Genomic DNA, 23849 nt, shown 5'->3' on the forward strand with positions numbered 1-23849 from the left:
GTTTCAAAAAGTTGTGCTGACTGCCTTGTGCGGACAGTCCGGCCTAAATAGGCAGACTGTCCGCCACTCTCTGATATATTCGTCCAGAGACATGTTTGTCTCTGGTGGGCAAAACATTTGTAGAGCAGACGGTACGGCCCTACTAGGCGGACGGTCCGCCCCTGTGTTAGAAAGTTGTCCAGAGATCTTGTTGACTCTGTTTGGAGCAAAATGTCAAGGGCGGACGGTCCGGTCCTTGTGGGCGGACGATCCGCCCTTCTAATCTGAAATATTTACAGTGGCATGGTTGCCTCTATATGCGCTGAGAAGTTGAATGGCGGATGGTCCACCCCTAGGATGCGGACGGTCCGCCGGTCATTTGTGAAAAACATCCAGAGACGTTTTCGTCTCTGGTGGTCAGAAACTTTGTACTGTGAACGGTCCGCCCCTAGGGCGGGGACGGTCCGCCAGGGCTCCAACGGTCATTTCTAACACGTAATCATTGCACTCTGACTCACGGTTTTTGAACGGCGGACAGTCCGGTTTTTGAACTACTGATAGTCCGCGATTGCGTAGTTTTCATGAGTTTAGAGTGTAACGGCTAGATTTCGAGGGGAGGGCTATATATATCCCATGCCCGGCCTTGAGAGACTGCTCTTGGCCACTTTGAAAGCTTGATATACTTGGGCTGATTTTTCCCTCTCTCTCTCTTTACTTAGGGATTGCATCTTTGTGAGTGTGAGAGCTTCCTAGTGCATTGCATGAAGAGTTTGAGCTTTGTGGCACTAGGAAATTTTCAAGCAAGCGTCATCGACTTGTTACTCTTGGGAGTTGCTGCTCCCTAAACGGCTTGGAGAATGTGATTTCGTGGAGCCCTCCAAGGAGCTTATTGAGGTGTCCCGAAATTGATTGTGAGAGGTTCCTGTGCTTACCTTGCCGGAGCGGTGAAGAACAACTCTAGTGGAATCGAGGTTTGGAGAGGTTCATTGATTCAAGCCGGCTCAAGATCAAAAGACTTCTTGATAGAGGAGCGGTTGACTCTTTAGATCCACCTCAATGCGATTAGGGGTGACCGGCAAGTCATCGACGCTACGGAAAAAATTTCTTGTGGCAAGCTTGATTACTTCTCTAGCTCATTTCATTTATTGCAATTTACTTGAGCTCTTTTGGATATCTAGCCATTTCAGGGTTATAAACATGGAATAAGAGGAAAACAAGGCAAAGTTGCAGACAAATCATACAAAAGATCCCGTCCTGCGTCACACTTACAATAAGAACCCATTTGGTAGACCAAACCGATAAAGAAAGCCGACGAAAACACCCAAAGGATAAGGGCCTAGCCCATGTGTCAGTGTCCTATCCAAAGGTGGTGGCCAAAGATGGTCGGCCGACCCCAGGGGCTGACCCCTATCCTGACTCCGATCTAGGTGCATTTTGGCGGAAAGTTTGATCTGATCCTCTTGAAGTCGGTGGCAAGGTGTTTCCATATCAAAAATGACGGCAACCGCCCTTAAAGAGTATAAAAGGAGGAGAAGGGCCTATACACAACACAAGAGTTACCTCACTTAGGTATTGGACACCGATATCATCTCACTCACTGACTCACCCCTTGCCTCCTAAAAAGGAAAAAAAGAAAAACAAAACAAAAATTACGGAACTAGCCTGGATATGCGGTGCGGGCCTGCGCCCTGCGGGGGGGGGGGGGGGGGGGGGGGGATAAGGAAAAAGGGATGGGCACAGCGCACCTGCTCCGACGCGCCTCCTCCGCCTTCCTCTCCAGCACCACCACAGGCCCTTTGCGCCCGCGCTGCCCTCTCCCCCGCCGCCTCCGGCAGCCCCGCGCCGCCATGGCCACCGACTCCTCCGCCGCCCCGTTCCAGAAGATCCAGATCCAGCGCGAGGACACGGTTCGTGGCCTGCTCTCACTCTCTCCCCTCCCCTCCTCTGCCCTTTCGTCCGTCTCCTATCTCTCGACTCGCAAAACCCGTCGGCTCGGGAGAGCTTTTCTAGGGTTTTCCACACTCACCTCCGCTCTATCCGGCTACTCATGGTTCGAAATTGGCTCGCGTTTCGCGGCGATTGAGAGGGTGTAGCGCCTGTTTGTACGGATTTTCCAATCCTTTGCCCCCTGGATCAATAAGAGGCTGCGTCATTCGTTCGATAATTTACTTACGAGGATGAAATTACCTACTATGTTGTGGTCGCTGCATATTTCTGGGTGGATTATCTAGTGCAGGGACGCTGCAGTTCCACTAATTCTAAGCCGACAAATGATTTTGATTTCTTCTCATATCCCTCCCTTTTGCATTTCTCTTCAACTTTGCCTTTCTTCTCTGGGATGCCCTGCTTTGCTACTTTATTTTTATTCCCTCCGCTTCTCTCTTTTCCATATTCTTTTATTCATCACAAGGGGCCCGAGATGAATTTTTGTTTAAAATTGGACAAGAATCAACCACTGCCAAGGGCAATTTATTTTTACCTCATTGACTGCTGTTTACATAGGCTCCTAGACGTTTATAACCTTATGTCAGTATTGGAATTCGCAATGTTTTCTCGTCTAGCTATTTCTCTATATGATAAACTATGGTAGTATTTTCAACTACATGGATGATGTAGTTGACTAAAAAGTACATGAGGTTCCTGTTTGGTGAATTTTACAGAACTGCTATTATTCACCACCATAGCTATGTGTATTTTTTCTATCCTATGTGTCTGTTCTTTTACAGATTCCTATTATTGATTATGGAGTATAAGCATTTTAATGAAGTTGGGTTAGGGTTTAAGTTACCGACCGGACCGGCCAAAACGCCGGGGTCCAGTACCGGTATACCGGTCCGGTTTGGCCGGTAACCGGTCGGTACCGGTGGAATTCAAAATTGAATTCAAAAACCTTAGTTCAACCGGTTCGTACCGGTATACCGGCCGGTTTGGCCGGTATACCGGTGATTTAAAGAAATTTTCCGACGGTTAAAAAATAGATCCCGGTGTGAAATAAAAGGAAATTTCGGCATGAGCTATGCAAATATTAATATAAATGACGACACCAAAGCAACAATTTATAATCATGCATACAAATACAATTGTAATAAGCGTGCATACAAATACGGAGTCATACACTTATACACATGAAATAAAAGTTCAACGTAGGAATGGGAAGACCCCAATTTGTGATGCGGTTAGGTATTCAGCGGTGGACATCAAAGCGATACCTCGCACTCTAAGCAGCTCAGTCTTGTAGTGTTGCCAAGTTTGGCCCGTCCACGCCGATGTTGTCTGCCATTCCTGAACTAACATAGTGTAAAAATAGGGGTCTTCCCATTTGTACACCCATCTCGTCGGTGGCTGCATGCTGATGTCAGGAATGGGGTAGTGAAAAGAGTGCCTGGAATCGCTATAGGAGGAAGAAGAGTACTGTGGAGTGTCATTGTCCGTCGGTCCACCTGTTCTCCTCTGCGATTGCGGTGCTCCATGGTCGGTGTCCTGAGTAGCATGTGTGAACTGAGTCTCCCCTGCAATCAACCATATATAATAATTAGTAGTAAATACTTATAGTCAGAAATATGTGTGCATTTATATGTGCAATATATACCTGTGAAACGAACACCACGAGCACCACCACTACCACTAGCAGCACCACCAGCACCACCACTAGCATCAGCACCGTCACTATCATCATCATTATCGGCCGAGCTGCTATCCTTGGACTCTTGATACGGAGGACTACGCTCACCTTCGCCATCATCAGTAGATGCCATCCACTGCATGAAACGATCACGTTTCCGATAGATGCTCTCTAGGAACATGTAGTTGGTTCCAAATCGAGTGGCATTCCACTTGACCAACTCACCACCGATTGCATCCCTCATCATTGTATTCAACTGACCATGATTGTGTAACCAATTTGAAATTCGCTTGCACTGCTTGATCATAACACCATGTTCAGACATTCGAGCTATATCCTTCAACATCAAATTGACGGTGTGTGCTAGACAAGGTGTCCAAGCTATGTGTTCGTACATCTCACTTAGTAGTTCCTTGCATGTTTTTTTGTAGTTCGAGCCGTTGTCGGTGACTACGCGCACGACATTCTCCGGTCCAATCTCTTCCACCACCTTTCGAATCTCCTGCAAACAAAGACATATTGTTTAGTAACATATGAAAACATATTCAATGTGAATGGAACATGTTTAGTGACTACCTTGAACAAATATGCAGCATCTTGAGTTCTTCCACTCGCATCAATAGACTTATGGAACCACATGACCCCATTGCAATATATCAAAAAGTTGATGACACTTATTCTCGTCGGGCCAGTCCATGAATCACACATCAACGTGACGCCAAATAAAGGCCAGTCTTTCTGAAACTTTACGTACCTCGTCTTCAAGTCTTGCTCGTTCTGATCAAGGTACTTGCCATCAATATCCCGTCCAGTGGGTGATGCGATACCTTCACCTGCAACCATATGAAAATCATGAGATACAAGAATGTAAGCTCATAGGTGTCATTCCAATAAAAGGAAACTTACCCCACTTCTGTGTCTCCCTGACCGCGCTAACAAAGTATGGACTGTCAGCCTGTCTTCCAGGTACTCCTGCAATATGGAAAAACTTTGACCAAGCTTTACCAATAGCTTCATTTGCATTCCTACCCTTCTGCGTCTAGGAGCCTGTATCAATCCTTGGTTGCGCCATTCCTCTTCTCCCACCAGCTGTCAAGTTATATTCCTCCACCACAGGACTCTCCCTTTGCGAAGTAGTCATTCGAAACATCCTCTGCATAACATTCCCCCTCGTCGAACCACTACCCCCTCCACGCTCATATGAACCTCCTCTCTGTTCCACCCCCGTCGGAACTCTGCTTCCGTTCTCGATAGATCCATGGCACGCTGCACCTGAGCCTCCTCATCTTTTTCATCACCGGGATAGTTTCCCTCCGCTGCAGCCTTCTCCCGTCTCAACCTCTCTCGGGCCCGGTCAGCAGTTGCCTTCTTTGCCCTATCCAACTCACGCTGAAAGAAGTCCCGCACATCAGGTGGCACATTCCTGCAATGGACCACCTCTGCCCCGCGCCCAGCCAAATGTTGTTTCAATCTAGTCGCACCACCTCCTCCTTTCTGCGTACGACAATAGTTGCATCGCCATCCGGGATAAAGATTTTCACCGTGTTCCCATACAACATCTCTCCCTGCCATTGTCTATCTACATACATGGACAACAAAAACATATCATGTAATATTCTAACTCCTAATTCATAGTTTCACAAATCATCTAATACACCTAAATCAAATCTACCTAAAACCTATTACATAGTGCAAAAAATCATCTAATACAAATAAATCTTACCTACATTCTAAATACACCTAAATCCTAAAACAAATCATCTAATACTCTAAATCATAGGAGAAAAAAAAACTTACCTGGCCACGGCTTACCGCCGCTCGTGGCCGGTTTACCGCCTCTCCGGGCCGGTAAACCGAGCTCCTCATGCGGCTAACCGGTCGGGACCGGTAGATCTGCTACCGGCCCGGCTTACCGGCGCAGCTGACCGGCTAGCCGAGCGCCGCGGGCGGCTAACCGGGGTAGGGCGGCGGACGGGGTGTTCTGGCGGCGGATAGGAGCGTCTGAGTGGGGGAGCGGACTGAGGGGGGCGCGAGTCGCGCTGAGGGATACTGGGGGGAGGTAAACTGCCTGCTGCCGCGCGATGGGCCTTAATGGGCCGTCGGTTTTTTTCTTTTTCTTTTTTGATTTAACTTCAAAATTCCGCAAACTATACTAAATGAACGAATTTTTGAGAAAATTTGAACCATTAGATTCGTCGCACCTTGAAGTATTTTTAGGATTTTTTTATTTTTTTGAATTCAAATTTGAATTTTGAATTTGGGCCGGTTTGGTACCGGCCCAAACCGGAACCGGTCCGGACCGGTAACCGGTCAAACCGGACCGGTTCCCACCGGTTTTGCAAACCCTGAGTTGGGTGTCTTAGTTATAACTAATAACATTGAGCATGCTATTCACATTGTCATAAAACAACCGAGTGTGTAGTCTGTAGTGCATGGCAGATCCGAATATGAATTGTGAATTTGTGATAGTTTGTGGAGGCAGGATGTCAGTCAGATAAGTAGGACAAAATAGTATAACAGGTTTTTTCCTATTGACATGTGCAGAAGGTTTGCAGTTTTGTGCCTAGTTGTTACTAGAAGGTTTGTGCGTTAAAATAATGCTAGATATTGATGATTTAGCTTTCCTCAGACTATGTCATATGGATTGGTATCAAGCAAGTTTCAAGTAATAACTGCATAAGTTACCCTGATAAATAATAACTGCATATACCTTGATACTAACCAAGCTTGTTAATAGAGAAAAATGTTTCTTCCTCTATTTGGAACAGAATATATATGGGATCTACCAATAGCGTATATCAGCAGAGTTGGGCTCCTGGAAAGTGTAAGTTTTTCTTGTGGACCGCTGCACACAAAAGATGTTGGACAGCAGATCGGCTGGCAAGAAAAGGATTAGAACACCCTGCTGCTTGTCCACTATGCGACCAAGCTCAGGAAACAATTGACCACCTATTAGTGTCTTGTGTGTTTGCTCGTCAATTGTGGTTCAATTTGCTGCAGAAATTTGACCTTCAAGAGCTGGCACCAAACCTTGAGGACGAAAAGTTTGATGATTGGTGGGCAACTGCAAGTGGAAGGGTGACTGGTCAGGTTCTTAATGGGTTGAATTCCATCATAATTCTGGGAGCCTGGAACTTGTGGAATCACCGTAGTCGTTGTGTATTTGATGGCGCTTCACCCAGCATCTCTAACATCATCTCATCCACCTGTGTAGACATGCATCAGTGGTCTTTGGCTGGGGCTAGAGGAGTTTCCTATCTCCTTGCACTGGCACCTGGGGACCGTTAGAGGTTTTGGATTTGGTTTTGGTCCTGTCCTGGTCAAGTCCTAGTTTTGGAGTGTTAATGTCATGAGGATGTAATATATATGGGGGGTTACAGCCCCTTCATATCTGTAACATTTGGGATAAAACCCCTTCCTTTTCCTTCTTAATATAATGATGCGCAGTTCTCCTGCGCGTTCGAGAAAAAAAATAGCGTATATCAGCCATTACGGAAAATAACAGGCTTGATATTTTTTGTTAATTCTTATGAATATGATATCCCATCTTTGATCTGTTATCTCATGTTCTAATGCTGCCTTGTGTTTTTTAGACATTTGATGCCTATGTTGTTGGCAAAGAAAATGCTCCTGGAATTGTGGTTTTGCAAGAGTGGTGGGGAGTAGATTATGAGATAAAGAATCATGCAATCCACATCTCCCAACTTGGTGGAGGATACAGAGCACTTATTCCAGAGTAAAATCATGTCCTTTGTTGCTTTCTGTTTAATTGCTTCGGTATAGAATTAGTGCTTCATAAGATGCCAACACTTCCTATAGGATTGTTACTCTGTCAAGCACAGCATTTCTTGATGTCATTTTTTCCTTTTCAGTTTGTACCGTGGCAAAGTTGCTCTGGATGTTGCTGAGGCACAGCATCTGATGGAAGGTCTGGATTGGCAAGGCGCAGTTAAGGACATTCAGGCTTCAGTTAAATGGCTCAAGTCAAATGGATCACCCAAGGTAGAACCTTTCGTCTTTGTTCTTGCTTGCTCATTTGTTCTCTGTATTGGTGTATGCATTCAAATTTTTATACAATCTAAGTAGCTGGAAAATCATTTTGATTAACTGTTCTTATCCCGTTGCAAAACTATTAAGTCCCATACTAGCGTTCCTTTCTTATGAAAGAATCATCATTGCCTCTCCTATTGTATTGAACACCAATACACAGGATAAATCAACACTTCATCAGTATTGCAATTTATGCAGTTCTTCTGCACATTTGGTTGCAAGATCACTCCTTTATTTTTGCACTATCTTAATTGGAAAGATGCACAGCTCCTCTTTATTTTCAATGGAAAAGGTATAATGCACTGAATGATTGACAGTAGCATGTTTGTTTGTGGTTTTGAACTCCTTTGTTTTTGCTCTATCTTAATGGAAAGATACACAACTCTTCATTATGTTCAATGGAAAAGATTTTAAATAGATTGGTCATACAATTTACAGGCTTGGCCATCCAAAGGTACTATCTTATCTTCTTGTTAGGCCTTTATCAGATCACATCCACTTACAATGACTTGGATTGATGAATATTGTTAGGAACACAAGTTGAAGTTTGCAATGCTATTAACATGCATAAAAAGAAAAATAATAGCTCTGAACTCATAAAGAGTAAATTTAAACATTTATGTTTCAAGATGTTTATGTACCCCTGGAAATTATGAGTTGTTCTAATCCTATTTGTCTGCATGGAGAAATAGTTGAAGTTTCCTAATAAAATGCTGAGGAATGATCTATGTTCTAGATATTTTTGACTAGGGTATTATGTTATGTTGTCTGAATAACTGGTGCATCATCCCTGAGTCACAAATTGCCAAGCAGCAGTAAGGGGTAAGGGCTAAAGGAGAAGTTGCCGACTAGTAATGAAAAATTATGATGCAATTTGTGTCAGCATATTAAACATGTTTAAATAAATTAGATTCAGGCTGAACATCCTGCATGCCTACAAAGCATTTATGCTGTGGAGTAGTCTTATATATTAACAAGTTTACATATGTTCTGTTGAAAACAATGCAGTGCAGGTAATCAATAGCTTAATGATAATCTGATAACCTTGTTCATCTTTTTTTAAAATTAGGTTGGTGTTACCGGCTATTGCATGGGTGGTGCTTTATCGATTGCAAGTGGAGTTTTAGTCCCAGAGGTTGATGCCGTTGTTGCTTTCTATGGGACACCATCTTCTGAACTTGCCGACCCTTCTAAGGCTAAGGCTCCTATCCAGGCCCATTTTGGAGAGCATGACAGTTTTCTTGGGTTTTCGGATGTCACTGTAAGGCCATCCTTCACACGATACTTATTTCGGTTGTTTCGTTGTTATGATATATGGCGAATCCATAATCTCACTTTCTTATTTATTTTTTCAACGCATGTTTTTCACTGTTTGATACTGCTAGTTTGCCCTTACTGTAATCTTTACTAAGACATTACCCAGGTTCTTTTTAATTTACAAGGTGGTTATAATGTGGCAAATGTTGATGAGCTGGTTGAGACTTGGAGCTTGCCCTGACACCATGTAGGACCTTGCCAATTGCCACTGACCGTAAATGTATATAATAGGATCATGACTGCAATGCTAAAATGATTCAGCCTACATAATGCCTGTAACTACAAGAGCAAGAGCAATGCGAACCAGGTTTCACAAATCTGTTTTTCGATACTGTCTAGACCCAAGCTGGAGCAAGGAATTACCATTTTAGTCTTTGACATGGTTCCATATGTTTTAGCCTATTTTTTTATGTATGCACTTTTCTAATGTCATGGTCAGAATGAAGTTAACGTTTGTAATGTTATGTGACTATACCTGGCATTGTTGGATAACAATAAGCCCAACCAAACAGAACTTATGTCTTAGTAATGTGTGAACGTGATTGCACATGATAGTATCCATATCTATAAATCTTGCTGCTCTCTATTTATTAATGCTCCAACTATTAAAATTATAAGAATACCATATTCTGCATATATTGGACATGAGAATCTAACACTGCTCTTACATGATGTTTCAGGCGGCCAAGTCCCTGGAGGAGAAGCTCCAGTCTTCTGGTGTACCATATGAAGTCCACATATACCCTGGATGTTCACATGCCTTCATGAACACTTCGCCCGAGGCCCTCAAGAGGAAGAAGGGAATGGGTCTGACTGATGAGAACCAGGAAGCCGTCGACCTGGCCTGGTCTCGCTTCTCTGCTTGGATGGGCCGTTTCCTTGGATCTGCTTGAGTCATTCCCCAGTTCATGTGCTGTGTGATTATGTGTGGAGTCAGGGTCCCATGAATAAAATGTGTTCAGATCCAGGCTGCTGTATCCAAACCATACAAATGGACTGGGTTGTACTGCGCTCTGGATTTGGTTGTCGTTCTGCAGTTGAACTGTGGTGTCTTGTGATTTCTTTGGATCGATACATATTGTGCAGTAGTTGGAATTCGTTGATGCTGTTTGGCTGGTATCAGCGAGAAGGCAAGTTTTACTACTGAACTCGAAGTATAAACTAGTCAAAAATGCCGGATCATTCTCTCCACCCGTCGTTCCAAGTTCGTGAGGCTCCCTCTGGTTTCGATGTCAACAATCGATATCAGCCTAAACTGAGAGTTGGCAAATTTAACCTGTTTCTCAATTCAACAAGGGCATATGCACAATATAACTAATCGTCGATAGCTTGTCAAAAACTACAATTTTTATTTTGAAGATTCAACATTTAGTTCGACTATCAATTATTCAAGCAGCATTTACTTTGCAATATGGAAAACGTACCATTAAATTTGAAGAATTTTTATGGTTATAATTTTATTTTAAAAAAAGATTATAATAATGTAAGACACATTAATGGTTAAAAACTCCTCTAACTTAGCTTAGCAAAGACTTCGAACAGCAAGTGTGAAAACTTGATTATACATTCAAAGTTTAGTTTTGCTCTTTTTTCTTGTGAAAAGACTAGTTTTGCTTTAGTTCAAATTTAAATTATGAGTTCGTACATTGAGTTTTCTCAAATCCAAAGTTGAATAAACTTGGCTGTCTCATGTGAAAAAAAAAACTATGGGTTGAAGCTCAAAGTTCGTGGTTCACTCAGTTCAAAGTTGGGCAGCCACAGGAACCTATGAATTTGAAATTCCGTATCCCGTAATTAGAAGTATTCAGATGATAATTCTTTCACAATAAGCACTTGTTTAATATCCCCAATTCATTTTTTTTAAAACATAATATAGACGCACGCTCACATATGTTACATATGCACGCACACTCACCTCTATTAATACATTTGTACAACCCTATCTCGATGAACACTCCGAGAGACTTAGCCGGTGGATCCTTAAACTTGACAAAGTTACCACAAGCTATAGATGGCCAAATGGTCCGTACATGATGGTCCGCACGAGGCATGATACTAATAAAAACATGACTCGACATCATGGGCTTAGAGCCAGTTCGGCACGACCGTCGTGTCACGCATGGGTTGAAGTCCGACCATGCAGTGCCGACACGGCCACGACATGACCAATGGCTAGCACGGTTCGACTCCGTTACGACACATAATTTCCATATAAATATTCCCCTCCTAAACCCTAACCCCATCACTCCCTGCCTCTAATCGGCCATTGCCATTCTCCTCTCTCACACGCGTCTGAGCTCCAAGTGCGCGACGACCGACGCCCTCGCTACCCTGGACCTCGGATGGCCTCCCTCGCGCCTGATCGTCGCCGCAGCCGACTTACCTGGCCTCTCGCATCCATGACGCCGCCACCAACGGCCTCGGCCTCCACATTGCCAGCGTCGGGCTCGAGCCAGCACAGAAACGCTGGGCCACTGTGCCCACTGTTTCGGCACAGCACGTCCGCCCCTGCATAGTGCCATGCCTGGGCTGCGCGGTGACCAGGCATGCCTGCATGGCACGACATGACTAGCTAGTTGTGTCTTGTCGTGCCATGCCGAACAGTACTGTGCCCAATCAAGCTCGTGCGGTGTCTGGCCGTGAGCCCCTGATGCCCATCTAGCTATTTATTGCACATGCCTCTGGTAGTCGATGGGCACGTCACCTAATTGAAAAAAAAGACTAGTTAAATATTAAAATAAATCTAAAAAAATATGAGCACTCAATGTACTAAAGGCAGCATATCAAGTGGAAACTACTCCACCTGTGCAAACTTTGGAAACTTAGATCCAGTTGTTCATCCAATGTCTCCCGGTAGAGGTGTGTTCTTTTTGCACTTAAGCCCTCCCACCATTAGCAATGGTAATCACGTTTTTGCCAAAACCACCCTCCAACCCCACCGCAGCGGCTCGTACGTCTCGACATCCCCCAGCGCAGCGCCTTGTGCTCCGCCAGACACCGCCATGGAGACGAGAGCCGGCGCCATGGAGACCGACGCCAAAGCCACCTCCTTGGATTCCGACGCTGCCACCACCGTCTTGGACCCTGCCGGCGCCGCTGCCTCATTCAGGATTTCCCAATCTTTCACGGTACAACTCTCCACAAGACCAAGTTTCTGAAATTTTCTCCCACGTATAGCCAAAGATCAACAATTAACCCTTCTCTCGATACAGTAACACACACCTCTTGTCAGATTATAGAATTGATAATATACTGGAGCAACAGTAATACTAATCAAAGACCACACAATACTCGTTGCCCAGATGACTGCAAAGAGCCCAACACGTCACTGATGCCTACTATGGATATTATTTATTTGTTTCTGTAATCACAGCAGGACGCAGCTAATAATTGAATCTCACGGCAAAAATTAAACAATCATGGACTGGACTGGATAGCTGTATAATCCACACCAAAAATAATTTACTTGATCAACCACACACCAGCAATTGCAGCAACGGCCGAGACAATTAATTATCACAGCAGCAATTTCAGGAACAACGCCAAGCCAATAAAATATATATATATATTGTATTCCAGGTCGCCGAACAAGGCCCAACAATCTCGTTTATCCGATCAAATAGAAACAGTAACAGTGACAGATAATAGATGGATTTGGCTTACAGTGATTGCAATCCAAACCCTAGATAATTCTTCCATCTAAGGCCACGACGAACCACGATTAGAAGATGGGCAACGTAGATGAAATCGGACGGCATCTCGCTGTTCGTAGGAGAAACCCTAAACGAGAGACACAAATAAAATCCAATCTAATCTCTTACATGGCCAAACCAGCCCTATTAGAAAGGCACGCAGGCCCTTGAGTCAGGTCCCACAAGCACAGGTGCACGCATGCACTTAACATATTCGGACTACACTTCCATAATTAAACTAACTAGCACCCTGCGTGATGAACCAATAAAAATTTAATATACCGGCCAGATGGCTAATGACGTGATATCCTTGCACTACTTCAAAGCTAATATAGATATAGCGCCCATAATTAAGTTGGATCTGCACCTGTGATCCCGACATGCAGGGAGCCAATATTGACATATTTTCTTGTGTTCATTTTCTCTACTTTCGTGAGAAAATTAGAACCTATAAAAGTTTCTTTAGTTAGCTGGCATCCAATAGACATAGTCCTTCTTGTTTCTTGCAATGTATTTCATCGGAACAAAGTGTTCCAAACTGAATATCAAAATATTGCCAGCTCTAATATTTGAATCATCAAAAATAATTTTGGCATCCATATCTGAATTAACTTGATGAACCTTGGGCTCATCAGGGGTGGACATGCCTCGGGTGACACCCCCTGCTAGCGTGCCATGAAGTTGCTCCTCCCCCTCTACAGGAGCATGACGTCCGTTGTCCTCACTGATTGGGAGTCCACCTCCTTTTGGCTCGACTCTTGGTCGTCCGCTGGCGTGCTCAAGGACACCCTGCCGGCGCTCTTCTCCCAGTGCCTGGACACTTCAATTAGCGTCAAGACTGCGGTGGCCCTTGGCGCTCGCGGCCTTGCCTGGCCACCGCGGCTCTCCACTACGGCCGAGCACGAGCTCACCCTCCTGGATGCCGCGCTCGCTACGGTGCCCCTCTCCCCGGGGCATGATCACTGCTTCATCACAGCCTCGCCATCGTCGGCCTTCCATGTCAGCCTCGTCTACAAGGTAATTCGTGCCGCCCCTGCGACCCCCCCCCCCCTCTTGCTGACGCCAACTGGAGCAACTTCGCGCCGGCCAAGATTCAGATTGCGTTCTGGCTATTGTGCCTCGGAATAACCAGAACGCGGGAATGCCTACACCGCCAAGGCTGCCTTGACACCAACATTTGCTCGTTCTAACTATTGGAAAAATAGACAACTGTAAGTTTAAATTCCGAACTAGATTTATCATGACGAGAATTAAACCTAGCATGCATGACTCAAACATACTACACAGTACGTATATCATAAACATGATCTCAAAAAATATGATTATGAAACAGATCTGATCACAAAATACGTACTGTGCAGGAGCCGCCGGTAAGACGAAAGGTGCAGATGAGACGAAGACGGTCCTTCGAGCGGAGCGCAGCAACCGGCGTTGCAGACGACGGTACGCCGCAGCTCCTGACTTGGACGGAGGACGAGCCATGGCGAAGAAGATGAGCAGTCGCGCTTAGCGCTTCCCAAAAACCTTATTCGCCCTCTCCCGGTGCAGGATCACAAGAGCGAGCGGTTCCGGAGACCTGCTCTCCCGTTCGCCGGTGCACGCCGGCGTTCGGGATGGAGCAACTACGAAGGCGGCGCAGCAGCGAGGAGAGGCAAAACCCTAACTCGATTAGATCATCTTATGAATTCCCAAACCTAGGGGACTCCACGTATAACGATCTATGGTGCACTTTTTCCATGAGGGAGGTGGTCCGTATTTAAAGGGAGAAAAACCCCCTACACCCTCGTCCATTAGCAATACAGGACTAATAGATGGTGTACCACCTCTTAGCGCTAATGGGCCTTTGAGATTTATTAGTATTATTTATATGGGCTAAGCCCATAAATCTAACAATCCTCCACCAGATCTCAAATACCCATTTATAGATTTGCCTGTTTCTCACTACTGTTTGATATACCAGTGTTTTAGTGAGTACTGTTAAGTTGAACTCTCACCTAGAGCTCCAAGCTACACTTATCCACAACTTGAACAATAGATTATGCCTTGAATTGCAAGTTTGGTGCGAACAAGTTTCACTCAAAGTCATAACCAGTACATGGCTGCCAGTAACCTTCTCCGCAGGTGGAGCATATACGTCGTACTCCCCGGTCTCTTCATGACACGAAGTCAATACAGCCTCCCCCACCATGCCTTAGAAAGACCAACTGTGCCTAACAATGAGTTAACCAAGTCAGTCACTGTGCGGTTTTTCCTCTCGGCAATCCCGTTTGATTCGAGAGAATAGGGAGGCGTCCTCTCATGAATAATTCCATGCTCCTCATAGAATTCATCAAATATTTTGGGAAAATACTCGCCACCACGATCTGACCTTAGACGCTTGATCTTTCTCTCTAGTTGATTCTCAACTTCAGCTTTATAGATTTTAAAGTAGTCTAACACTTCGTCCTTAGTTCGCAACAAATAAACATAGCAAAATCTAGTCGCATCGTCAATTAATGTCATGAAGTATCTTTTTCCACCTTTTGTCAACACATCATTCATCTCACATAGATCAGAATGTATGAGTTCTAGAGGTGCCAAGTGTCTCTCCTCAGCAGTCTTGTGAGGCTTCCGAGGTTGTTTTGATTGCACACAACTATGACACTTAGAACCTTTATCAATGGTGAATTTCGGAATTAAACACATGCTGGAAAGCCGAGACATCAAACCAAAATTAACATGACATAAACGTGAATGCCAAACACTCGCATCATCGCTAACGTTGCCACAAATATGGTTCACCGACTTATTACAAAATTCAGCAAGAGAAAAGCGGAACAAGCCTCCGCAATCATAGCCTTTACCAACGAATTGTCCATGTTTCGACACGACAAATTTATTGGACTTTAACACTACCTTAAACCCTTCCTTGCATAGGATTGACCCGCTGACCAGATTCTTGTTGATAGTGGGCACATGCTGCACGATCTTCCCCGAAGTAAACTTCAGATCTACCGTGCCAACACCATGAACAGAAGCATGTGAACTGTTCCCCATCAGCACGGAGAAGTCCTGGACGGTCTGGTAAGAAGAAAACATAGAGATGTCAGCACACACATGAACATTAGAACCCGTATCAAGCCACCAACTCGTGGATTGAAAAACTGAAAGAACTGTAGGTAAATTACCGTACCCATCTCCAGTGTTGCTTATGGTCACCATGTTGACATCCTTGGACTCATTTGCTTTCTTGGCCTTGCGGTCTGCCCGATCTGGACATTCCTTGGAGAAGTGTCTAAGATTACCATATGCATAGCACTTTTCCAAAGCCTTGTTCTTCTTCTTCTTGAAGGTAGTGGTCTTGTTAGGCTTGTTGTTCCCTTTGTTCTTGCCATGTGGGAACTTTTGGACCAGGTTGGCGCTGGACTGGCCTTGATCTCCTTTCTCAATCACGTCCTTCTTCCGAGCCTTCTCCTCAACATCAAGAGTCGCTATCAGATTTTCAACTGATATCTCCTGTCTCTTGTGTTTCAGAGTTGTGGCGAAGTTCCTCCACTGGAAAAGCAACTTTGCAATAATGCATCCAGCCAAAAACTTGTCGGGAATAGGACACTTAAGGAGATCAAGATCCTTGACAATGCACTGCACCTCATGCGCCTGTTCCACCACAGAACGGTTATTCACCATCCTTTAGTCATGAAAACTCTCCATGAGGTACAGTTCATTGCCCGTATTTGTTGCATCATACTTTGCAACCAGAGCATCCCACAACGTCTTCGCCTCTGTCTCATCAATGTACACACGGACTAATCCGTCTGACAGATTGCTAATGATACATCCGACAAAGAGATTATTGGCCTCATCGTACTTCTTCTGCTCTTCAGCAGTAAGTACGCCCTCAGGCTTGCCAAGTCTTATGTACCAGATGTGGATAGAAGTAAACGAGAGGCTTCCAGATCTTAAAGTTCACGCCAGTAAACTTTTCTGGCCTCAATGACTCAGCGAAACCAGCCATTGTTAAATCAACAAATTGCCTATAATAATATTTTTGAATTGTTGGAAAAATAGACAATTGTAAGTTTAAATTCCGAATTAGATTTATCATGACGAGAATTAAACCTAGCATGCATGACTCTAACATACTAGACAGTACGTATGTCATAAACATGATCTCAGAAAACATGATTATGAAATAGATCTGATCACAAAATACGTACTATGCGGGAGCCGCTGGGAAGACGAAAGGCGCAGATGAGACGAAGGCGGTCCTTCGAACGGAGCGCAGCAACCGGCGTTGCAGACGACGGTACGCCGCAGCTCCTGACTTGGACGGAGGACGAGCCGTGGCGAAGAAGATGAGCAGTCGCGCTTAGCGCTTCCCAAAACCCTTATTCGCCCTCTCCCGGTGTAGGATCACAAGAGCGAGCGGTTCCGGAGACCTGTTCTCCCTTTCGCCGGTGCACGCCGGCGTTCGGGACGGAGCAACTACGAAGGCGGCGCAGTAGCGAGGAGAGGCAAAACCCTAACTCGATTAGATCGTCTTATGAATTCCCAAACCTAGGGGACTCTACGTATAACGATCTATGGTGCACTTTTTCCATGAGGGAGGTGGTCCGTATTTAAAGGGAGAAAAAACCCCTATACTCTCGTCCATTAGCAATACGGGACTAATAGATTGTGTAACTCCTCTTAGCATTAATGGGTCTTGAGATTTATTAGGATTATTTATATGAGCCAAGCCCATAAATCTAACACTGACCCGGTGTTGAAGACGCCGTGCACCTCTTTGTGACGTGCTCCCACCTCCGCGGGCTCTGGGACCGGATCCTCCCCGACCCCTCGCTCCAACTGACATGTCCTCCGTCCTCTCCTCACTTGCCTCTACCTCAGGGCTTGATGAGACCTCCACTCACACGGCGATGCTTCTCGAAGGCCAGGAACCGCATGATCTTTGACAACGTCGCACTCGACGTGGAGGGCTTCATCGCGTCAATGCGCTCACACCTCCGACTCTGGGTCTTTCGCACCCCTGCCGTGTTGACACGACCTAGATCCTACTCTGGTGTGACTCTCTTAGTGATGTAACATGATCTCATGTATTAAGCCTCCCCCCTCCCCCTCCGTTATTTCTCTTCTACAGAGCTTGGTGCTTGCTCTGAAAAACAAGTGACCACTTGTAAACTTTGGCTGTCTTGACAGCCCCCGATTGAAATCAAGTTCAGGTGGGTATCTTGCCGCCAATTGGTTCGTCAAAAAAAAAATCCAATACAAAAGCATTCCGAGCTAAGGCATCAGCTACAATATTACTGAATTCAGACCATGCCCATTCACAGGAAGTTCACAGATAACAACATTCACATTCACAGATATCTCAATTCACCTAATTTTGCATATCTTGCTAGGACATAAAACAACACAGAAAACTTTCTATGACAGCAGCAGCAGATTCTTGTCAACATCTTCAATCTTCAGCAGCAGAAGTGAACACCATCTTTAGACCGGCGACAGAGGCTAAGGCAGGGCTGGGCGCAGTTCGGCACGAGGAGGCCAGCACAGCAGGCCTGGAGAATGGCGTCACACAGAGGTCAACGGAGGCTGCCGCGGCCAGGCTACCGCGGCGGAGGCAGGGGCCGGGGCTGCTGCGGGCGAACGACGACTCGTAGGCGCACAGGGTTGATTCATGGGCGGCCGTCGGAGGCAAATCGCGGGCAAGGGCGGCGGGGACTCGCGAGCGGAGGGCGGCGTCGCAGAAAAGAATCGACGCGGGGCGGGTGGGCGGACTGGAGTCTGGGATTTGCAGGGGCGATTTGCAAATAATCACAGTTAGTATGGCTAATGTGGGCACTTAAGTGCAAAATTCCCCCACCTTTATCCCTAGCCATCATATTAGTATCCTGTGGTCTTCATTGATAGTTTCCAAATTTGCACAGCTTACCTGGTTTTCACAGGATACGCTCCCATATAAGAAACCTTACAAGCCAGTTCACACTCCAATATCTTCCTTTGATTCAATCTTGTACTACCTATACTATATAAAAGTTGAAACATTTGAAATCTTTTCTCACCAAGATTAGACCCACTTTACTCCTCACATAGGCCTCACTTGCCAGCGCAAGAGGTTTGACAGGGGACGTGGAAACCCACAGTCTTGACGTTTCTAAAATGTTTCTTCCAAAATGCTAATATTTTTTACACCAAGCACTTTTGTTTATCACCTTTGTACCCATTTATTATTTTTCTTGTGTAACTTAGCACGCATATTATTTTTTTCTAAAATTTCTCTATCTATTACATTACATGGAATCAGCTTAAGTGCGGCCGCCCTGGCGATGATTACTTTCCTTAGCATATTGGCCTGGCGCTGATTACCTAAAATTTCTCTATCTAACCTTAGCATATTACTTTCCTTCCGCGCTGATTCCGGAGGAAGGTTCCACAATCTGAGAAATCAGAGAGAAAGAAAACAAAGGGTTGCCCCGGAAATCTTCGACGATAAGATCTTGCATTCTGAGAATTGGATTGTTATCGGCGGACCGGATGCAGAAGCGATCTTGAGCATGCCCCGACCCCGTCGACAACATAGTGATATTTGGGCTTGGGCTCGCTGACGCGATTGTCCTGGCGCGGCTGGACGCACTTGGCTTCCTCCTTCGTTTAGTTTGCTTCTGTGGCCATGCGCATATTGCCCTAGCTTCCTCGCCGTTCTGCGGGACGAGCTGTAGGGGGCTCGGACGTCCGGCCTGATGCGATTGGCCTGACGGCCGGCCGCAGGACGGCAGGGTGTGAGCTGCAGGCCTCATCGGCGGCGGGAGGAGCTGCAAAGGACTCATCTGCGTCCTGAACCCACAAGTGATCCCGCAGAGACGAGACTCCGCGAGACTCAGCAGGAGTTCTATCTGCTAGCACTTGAGTTTCCTGAGGTGATGCTAGATTCGATGCAACTTATTTCAATTTGCTTTCTATTCCATCCGCCGACATTTGCGTCTATTTCTCTTGCCTCATCAACAAGGTTCAGGGAATAAGGAGTTTCAGTTTGGATTCGGTGGCGAATCAACTCGCTTGCCGCGATGCCGCGGCGGGCGTGGGAAAGGTAACATTCTGCACTGATCGTGGGATTTGGCGTAGATTGATGTAGGCTTTTCTTTTTGACCCTGGTCTGCTGATGGTTAAATGCATTTTTTTTGCTATAATAATCACGCATCACCCTGTATCTCTGTCTATTTGTCGTCCCAGGTTTAGACTTGAGTCTTATCTCTGTCTCAAAATAAATACAATTCTAAAATTAGACACGCAAATCAATGTATAGTATAAAATTACAAAAATACCCCTTATTTTTTATAAGAAGGATTCAGATATTTTCAGTCTTTTTTGTAAGAAGTCTTTAGAAACTTTTTGTTTTTTATTGTAGTTGGGTCGAAGTAGCACTTTTTATAGAATAAATTTTAAATTTTATATGTGTAATTATTTTGAGGCAGCGGGAGTACTATCAAAAAGTCTGGTGTCCTCACACTGCCTCCCTATGGTTCCGCCACTTCGCATCTCATCCGTCAGATCAATATCCCATCAATCTCCAACGTTCACTGCTCCCGCTCGAAGGTTTTAAATCTCCCGCTATAGCTTTCGCTATAGCCCGCTATAGCTATTTGAGGCATGGTACCGCTATTTGAACTCATGTGTAATTTAGCCGCTATAGCCCGATATAGTTTCATTTAACCCGCTATTAGTTGTTTTTTAGTCCAACCGCTAAACTGGTTAGCCCGCTATTTAAAACCATGCGCTCGATACGAACCCCGCAGGCCGCACCTGACCCCTATCCAGCCGCGCCGTTGTGTCCGCCATCCCCCCAGCGCCCGGCCGCCGGCGCCCAGCGAACGCCACCCCCACGTCCGGCGCCCGCCGCCGCCCAGCGCCATCTGCGCCCCCGGCCCTCGGACCCGCGCCCCCCGGCTCTTGGACGCGCGCCGCCATCCCCATGTTCGGCGCCCGCCGCCGCCTAGCGCCATCTGAGCCGCCACCCAGCGCCATGCGCCTCCGACCACCGGCCCTTGGACCCGCGCCGCCGCCCAGCACCCGCCGCCGGCCCCGCACCCACCCCGACCAACGTCATCTGCGGCTCCGCGCCCCCGGCCCCCAGCGGCCCCGTCCCCGGCCAGCGCTCGCCGACCCCGGCCGCCCAGCGCCCGCCCCCGACCAGCGCTGGTTCGTCGCGAGTGAGACGGGCGGCCACAACCAGAGAGAGAGAGAGAGAGAGAGAGAGAGAAGGAAACAAGAAGACCCTCCCGCCGCTTGCGCCATTCCCTCCCGTGGCGGCGGCGACTGTCCGGTCCGGCTGCCATGTCGACCTGCGGTTACCACTCCCCGCGGTTCTTCGAGGTAGCGCTCCCCGCTCCCGCTCCCCAACCCTTCTGGGCCGGATGGTTGAGTGCATGTAGTTTCCTCCTTCGCGTGGATAGGGTATAGCTCTTGAACAGGATGGGTACTCGGGACGATTCAGTTTCTAACAACCATGTCGTGTTGCTTCGATTTTTTTAGGATGTTGCTTGGCTCCCACAATGGCTTCAGCCTCACCAGCCGCTGACGGTCGGCGAACACCGGACTCACAGTATAGGCGTTTCATCGCCTTCTTGTCAGGTGCGGTCCTCTTATTTCTGCATTAATTGGGCGAGATTTGTCGATTCTGAGCTGTTATTTTGATTGCTGGAGTTGTTAAAATCAAAGTATAATATCGGTCAGTTGTGATCTAATGTTTTAGGGCCTGTTTGGCTCCAGGACTTTTTCCAAAAGTCCCTATCACATCAAAAGGAATCTTACTATTTTATATTATTAAATAAAATCTGTTTATAAATGTTTTTTGACAGCTGAGTGCTTTTTCGCGAGACGAATCTAATGAGCCTAATTAATCGATGATTGACTACAGTGATGCTACAGTAACCATTCGCTAATCATAGATTAAGATACATCATTAGATTCGTCTCGCAGTTTAGCCCCAGGGTTCTGCAGTTAGTTTTATAATTAATATTTATTTAATACTTCTAAATACTAAAAAGTCCCTGAGACTTTTTTGAAGTCCCTGTTCCTAAACACCCTCTTAGTCACTTCCTTGAGTTGCGGAACTGTGTGTTTATTGGAGATCCTTCACAGGAGCGTCAGAATGCCACTGCATAAATGCTGCTGGTTACAGTGGGTTCATCTTGCGCTTGTCAGAACTTAAGTGGCCAGCATGATGTAGAAGGGGGTGGGTTCATCTTGCGCTTGTCAGAATTTAAGTGGCCAGCATGCTGTAGAAGGGGCGGAAGAAGATGGTAAGCTGGGCTTTGCCATTCTTTTGTCAACTGCTTGTGGTAGAAGGATGTTTCTGTATTTGTGTAATGTTGATGTAGTTTTTTTTGCATCTATCCCTCTTATATTCCATTTTACTTTGATGCCTGAACAAACAAGCAAAGAAATGTTTTTAGACATAAAAAGTACACAGGGAATAATTGGACGTAAAATATTTTGATTGAGATATGGACATGCCATTGTGTCACCTATAACATGTCTTTGGATGGTGCTGGGATCGGAGTAGTAATAGCGTAACTTGAAGTTCTTTTCAGCAAGAGTGGCAGGTATGCATATTTACAAATATATGGTTTTCTTTGACCTTGTCTTTTGTTTTTCTTATTGTGAACTTGCTCTATGGTGAAGAGTGATATAAACATTTCTGCTTGCAGTATTTGTCTGACATGATACCCATGATTTCGCCATTCTTGTGGCACCATTGCAGTGTGTACGATCGAGCAATGAATTGAGCAGCTGGCTGGTCCTGTCTAATGCGGAAGTCCATCTATCCATGCACATTAGAAGTTTATCTTTTAATAAGATACCATTTCAATCAATCATCTTGTCAAATACGAGTACTGGATGAGATTCTTTTTAATTTGCTGTGTACCAGATGAGGACCTTTTTTAATTCTTGTTAGATTAATCTTGTTGAGGATTTTCACATAAATTATTTCCTAAGATATATGAAGCTGCAATTCAGATTCTCACAATTCCTACTATCTAGAAAAAGACTGAATGATATGCCTAAAAAATAAACACTTCAGGAAACAATAATTATCTTACTTTTGAAAACCAATGTCCTATCCCAATAGTACAGAAACATAATGAAAAATAGTAATTTTAGAGATTAGTGTAGTCTAAACAAATTTGTGAATAATGTGGGTGTGGGTTGAAATTAACTTCGTGTTTTTAATTCAAGAAAAAATACGATTGAATTGATTTTTTTTCCCAGAACATACACTTAGTTGTTTACATTTTGGCAGGCCTTGCTTAGTTGCAAAATTCAAAATTCCAAAGCTATCACATCGAAAAAAAATCTTATATGCATGGAGTATTAAATCTAGACGAAATAAAAAATGAATTGCATAGTTTGCTTGTAAATTGTGAGACGAATGTAATGAGCCTAATTAGGCTATGATTAGACACTAAATTGCTACGATAACTGCTACATGACACATGTGCTAATGATGAATTAATAGTCTTAATAAATTTGTCTCGTAGTTTACAAATGAGTTCTATAATTAGTTTTGTGATTAGTCTATGTTTAATACTTTAATTGTTCAAAGATTCCATTTTAAAAACTTTAAACATGCAACTAAACGAGGCAGGAATATATTCTGAACTTTTGCTGTCATATAGAGCTAAGGGGCAGCTAGATAATTAAGGTCCATACATTTAATTGTGCGTATTTTGGCGTTGCTGATTAATTTGCTTAGATGTTGATATCAATAGACTTGTAATATTCTTTGTTGCCTATGATATATGTATTGTTGTGAATATTTTTATTGCCCGTAGCAACGTACGGGCATGAACCTAGTTCATTAGAAAATCCTCCCGACTTACATGAGAGCCTCCATCTTAGGCTTGTCTGGATAAAATTTAATGATATACGTATGTTCTCATATGTATTTTTTCTGTCAGTCCATTGCAACTTCGTGACACACGCTCGTACTATTTCAGTCAAATGTGACTACATTTAGCTCGACCTCTTGTAGACATCCCCCTTCTTTTTTTTAGATGGATGACACGGGTCAACATTCTCGCCCCCATAGAATGCCTTTATCTGAAATAGCTAAGTTGCAACCATATGAACCAATCGCCAATGGATCCGCAAATCCTGTCCTCAAAGAGCAATCACTGGTTGCAGGGGATTTTCAGTCTTAATGATCC

General features: G+C 45.0%; 1 protein-coding gene and 2 long non-coding RNA genes across 3 annotated transcripts; all 3 read left to right on the forward strand.

Moving 5' to 3' along the window:
- Positions 1 to 1688: 1688 nt before the first annotated feature.
- LOC120655445 (protein usf-like) lies at positions 1689 to 10150 on the forward strand. Its single transcript, XM_039933274.1, has 5 exons — positions 1689 to 1886; positions 7195 to 7337; positions 7474 to 7603; positions 8721 to 8912; positions 9649 to 10150. Exons 1-5 carry the CDS (start codon positions 1710 to 1712, stop codon positions 9859 to 9861), a joined length of 855 nt encoding a protein of 284 aa, XP_039789208.1. The 5' UTR covers positions 1689 to 1709; the 3' UTR covers positions 9862 to 10150.
- On the forward strand, positions 5813 to 7074 carry LOC120655446. Its single transcript, XR_005667516.1, has 2 exons — positions 5813 to 6425; positions 6602 to 7074. It is a non-coding gene; the product is annotated as an uncharacterized LOC120655446 (long non-coding RNA).
- Positions 10151 to 20873: 10723 nt separating the features above from the next.
- On the forward strand, positions 20874 to 22595 carry LOC120653999. Its single transcript, XR_005666930.1, has 4 exons — positions 20874 to 21012; positions 21172 to 21270; positions 21781 to 22244; positions 22350 to 22595. It is a non-coding gene; the product is annotated as an uncharacterized LOC120653999 (long non-coding RNA).
- The last annotated feature ends 1254 nt before the right edge of the window (positions 22596 to 23849 follow it).

This window comes from Panicum virgatum, chromosome 1N, assembly GCF_016808335.1.
Source record: "Panicum virgatum strain AP13 chromosome 1N, P.virgatum_v5, whole genome shotgun sequence".
Lineage (NCBI taxonomy): Eukaryota > Viridiplantae > Streptophyta > Magnoliopsida > Poales > Poaceae > Panicum > Panicum virgatum.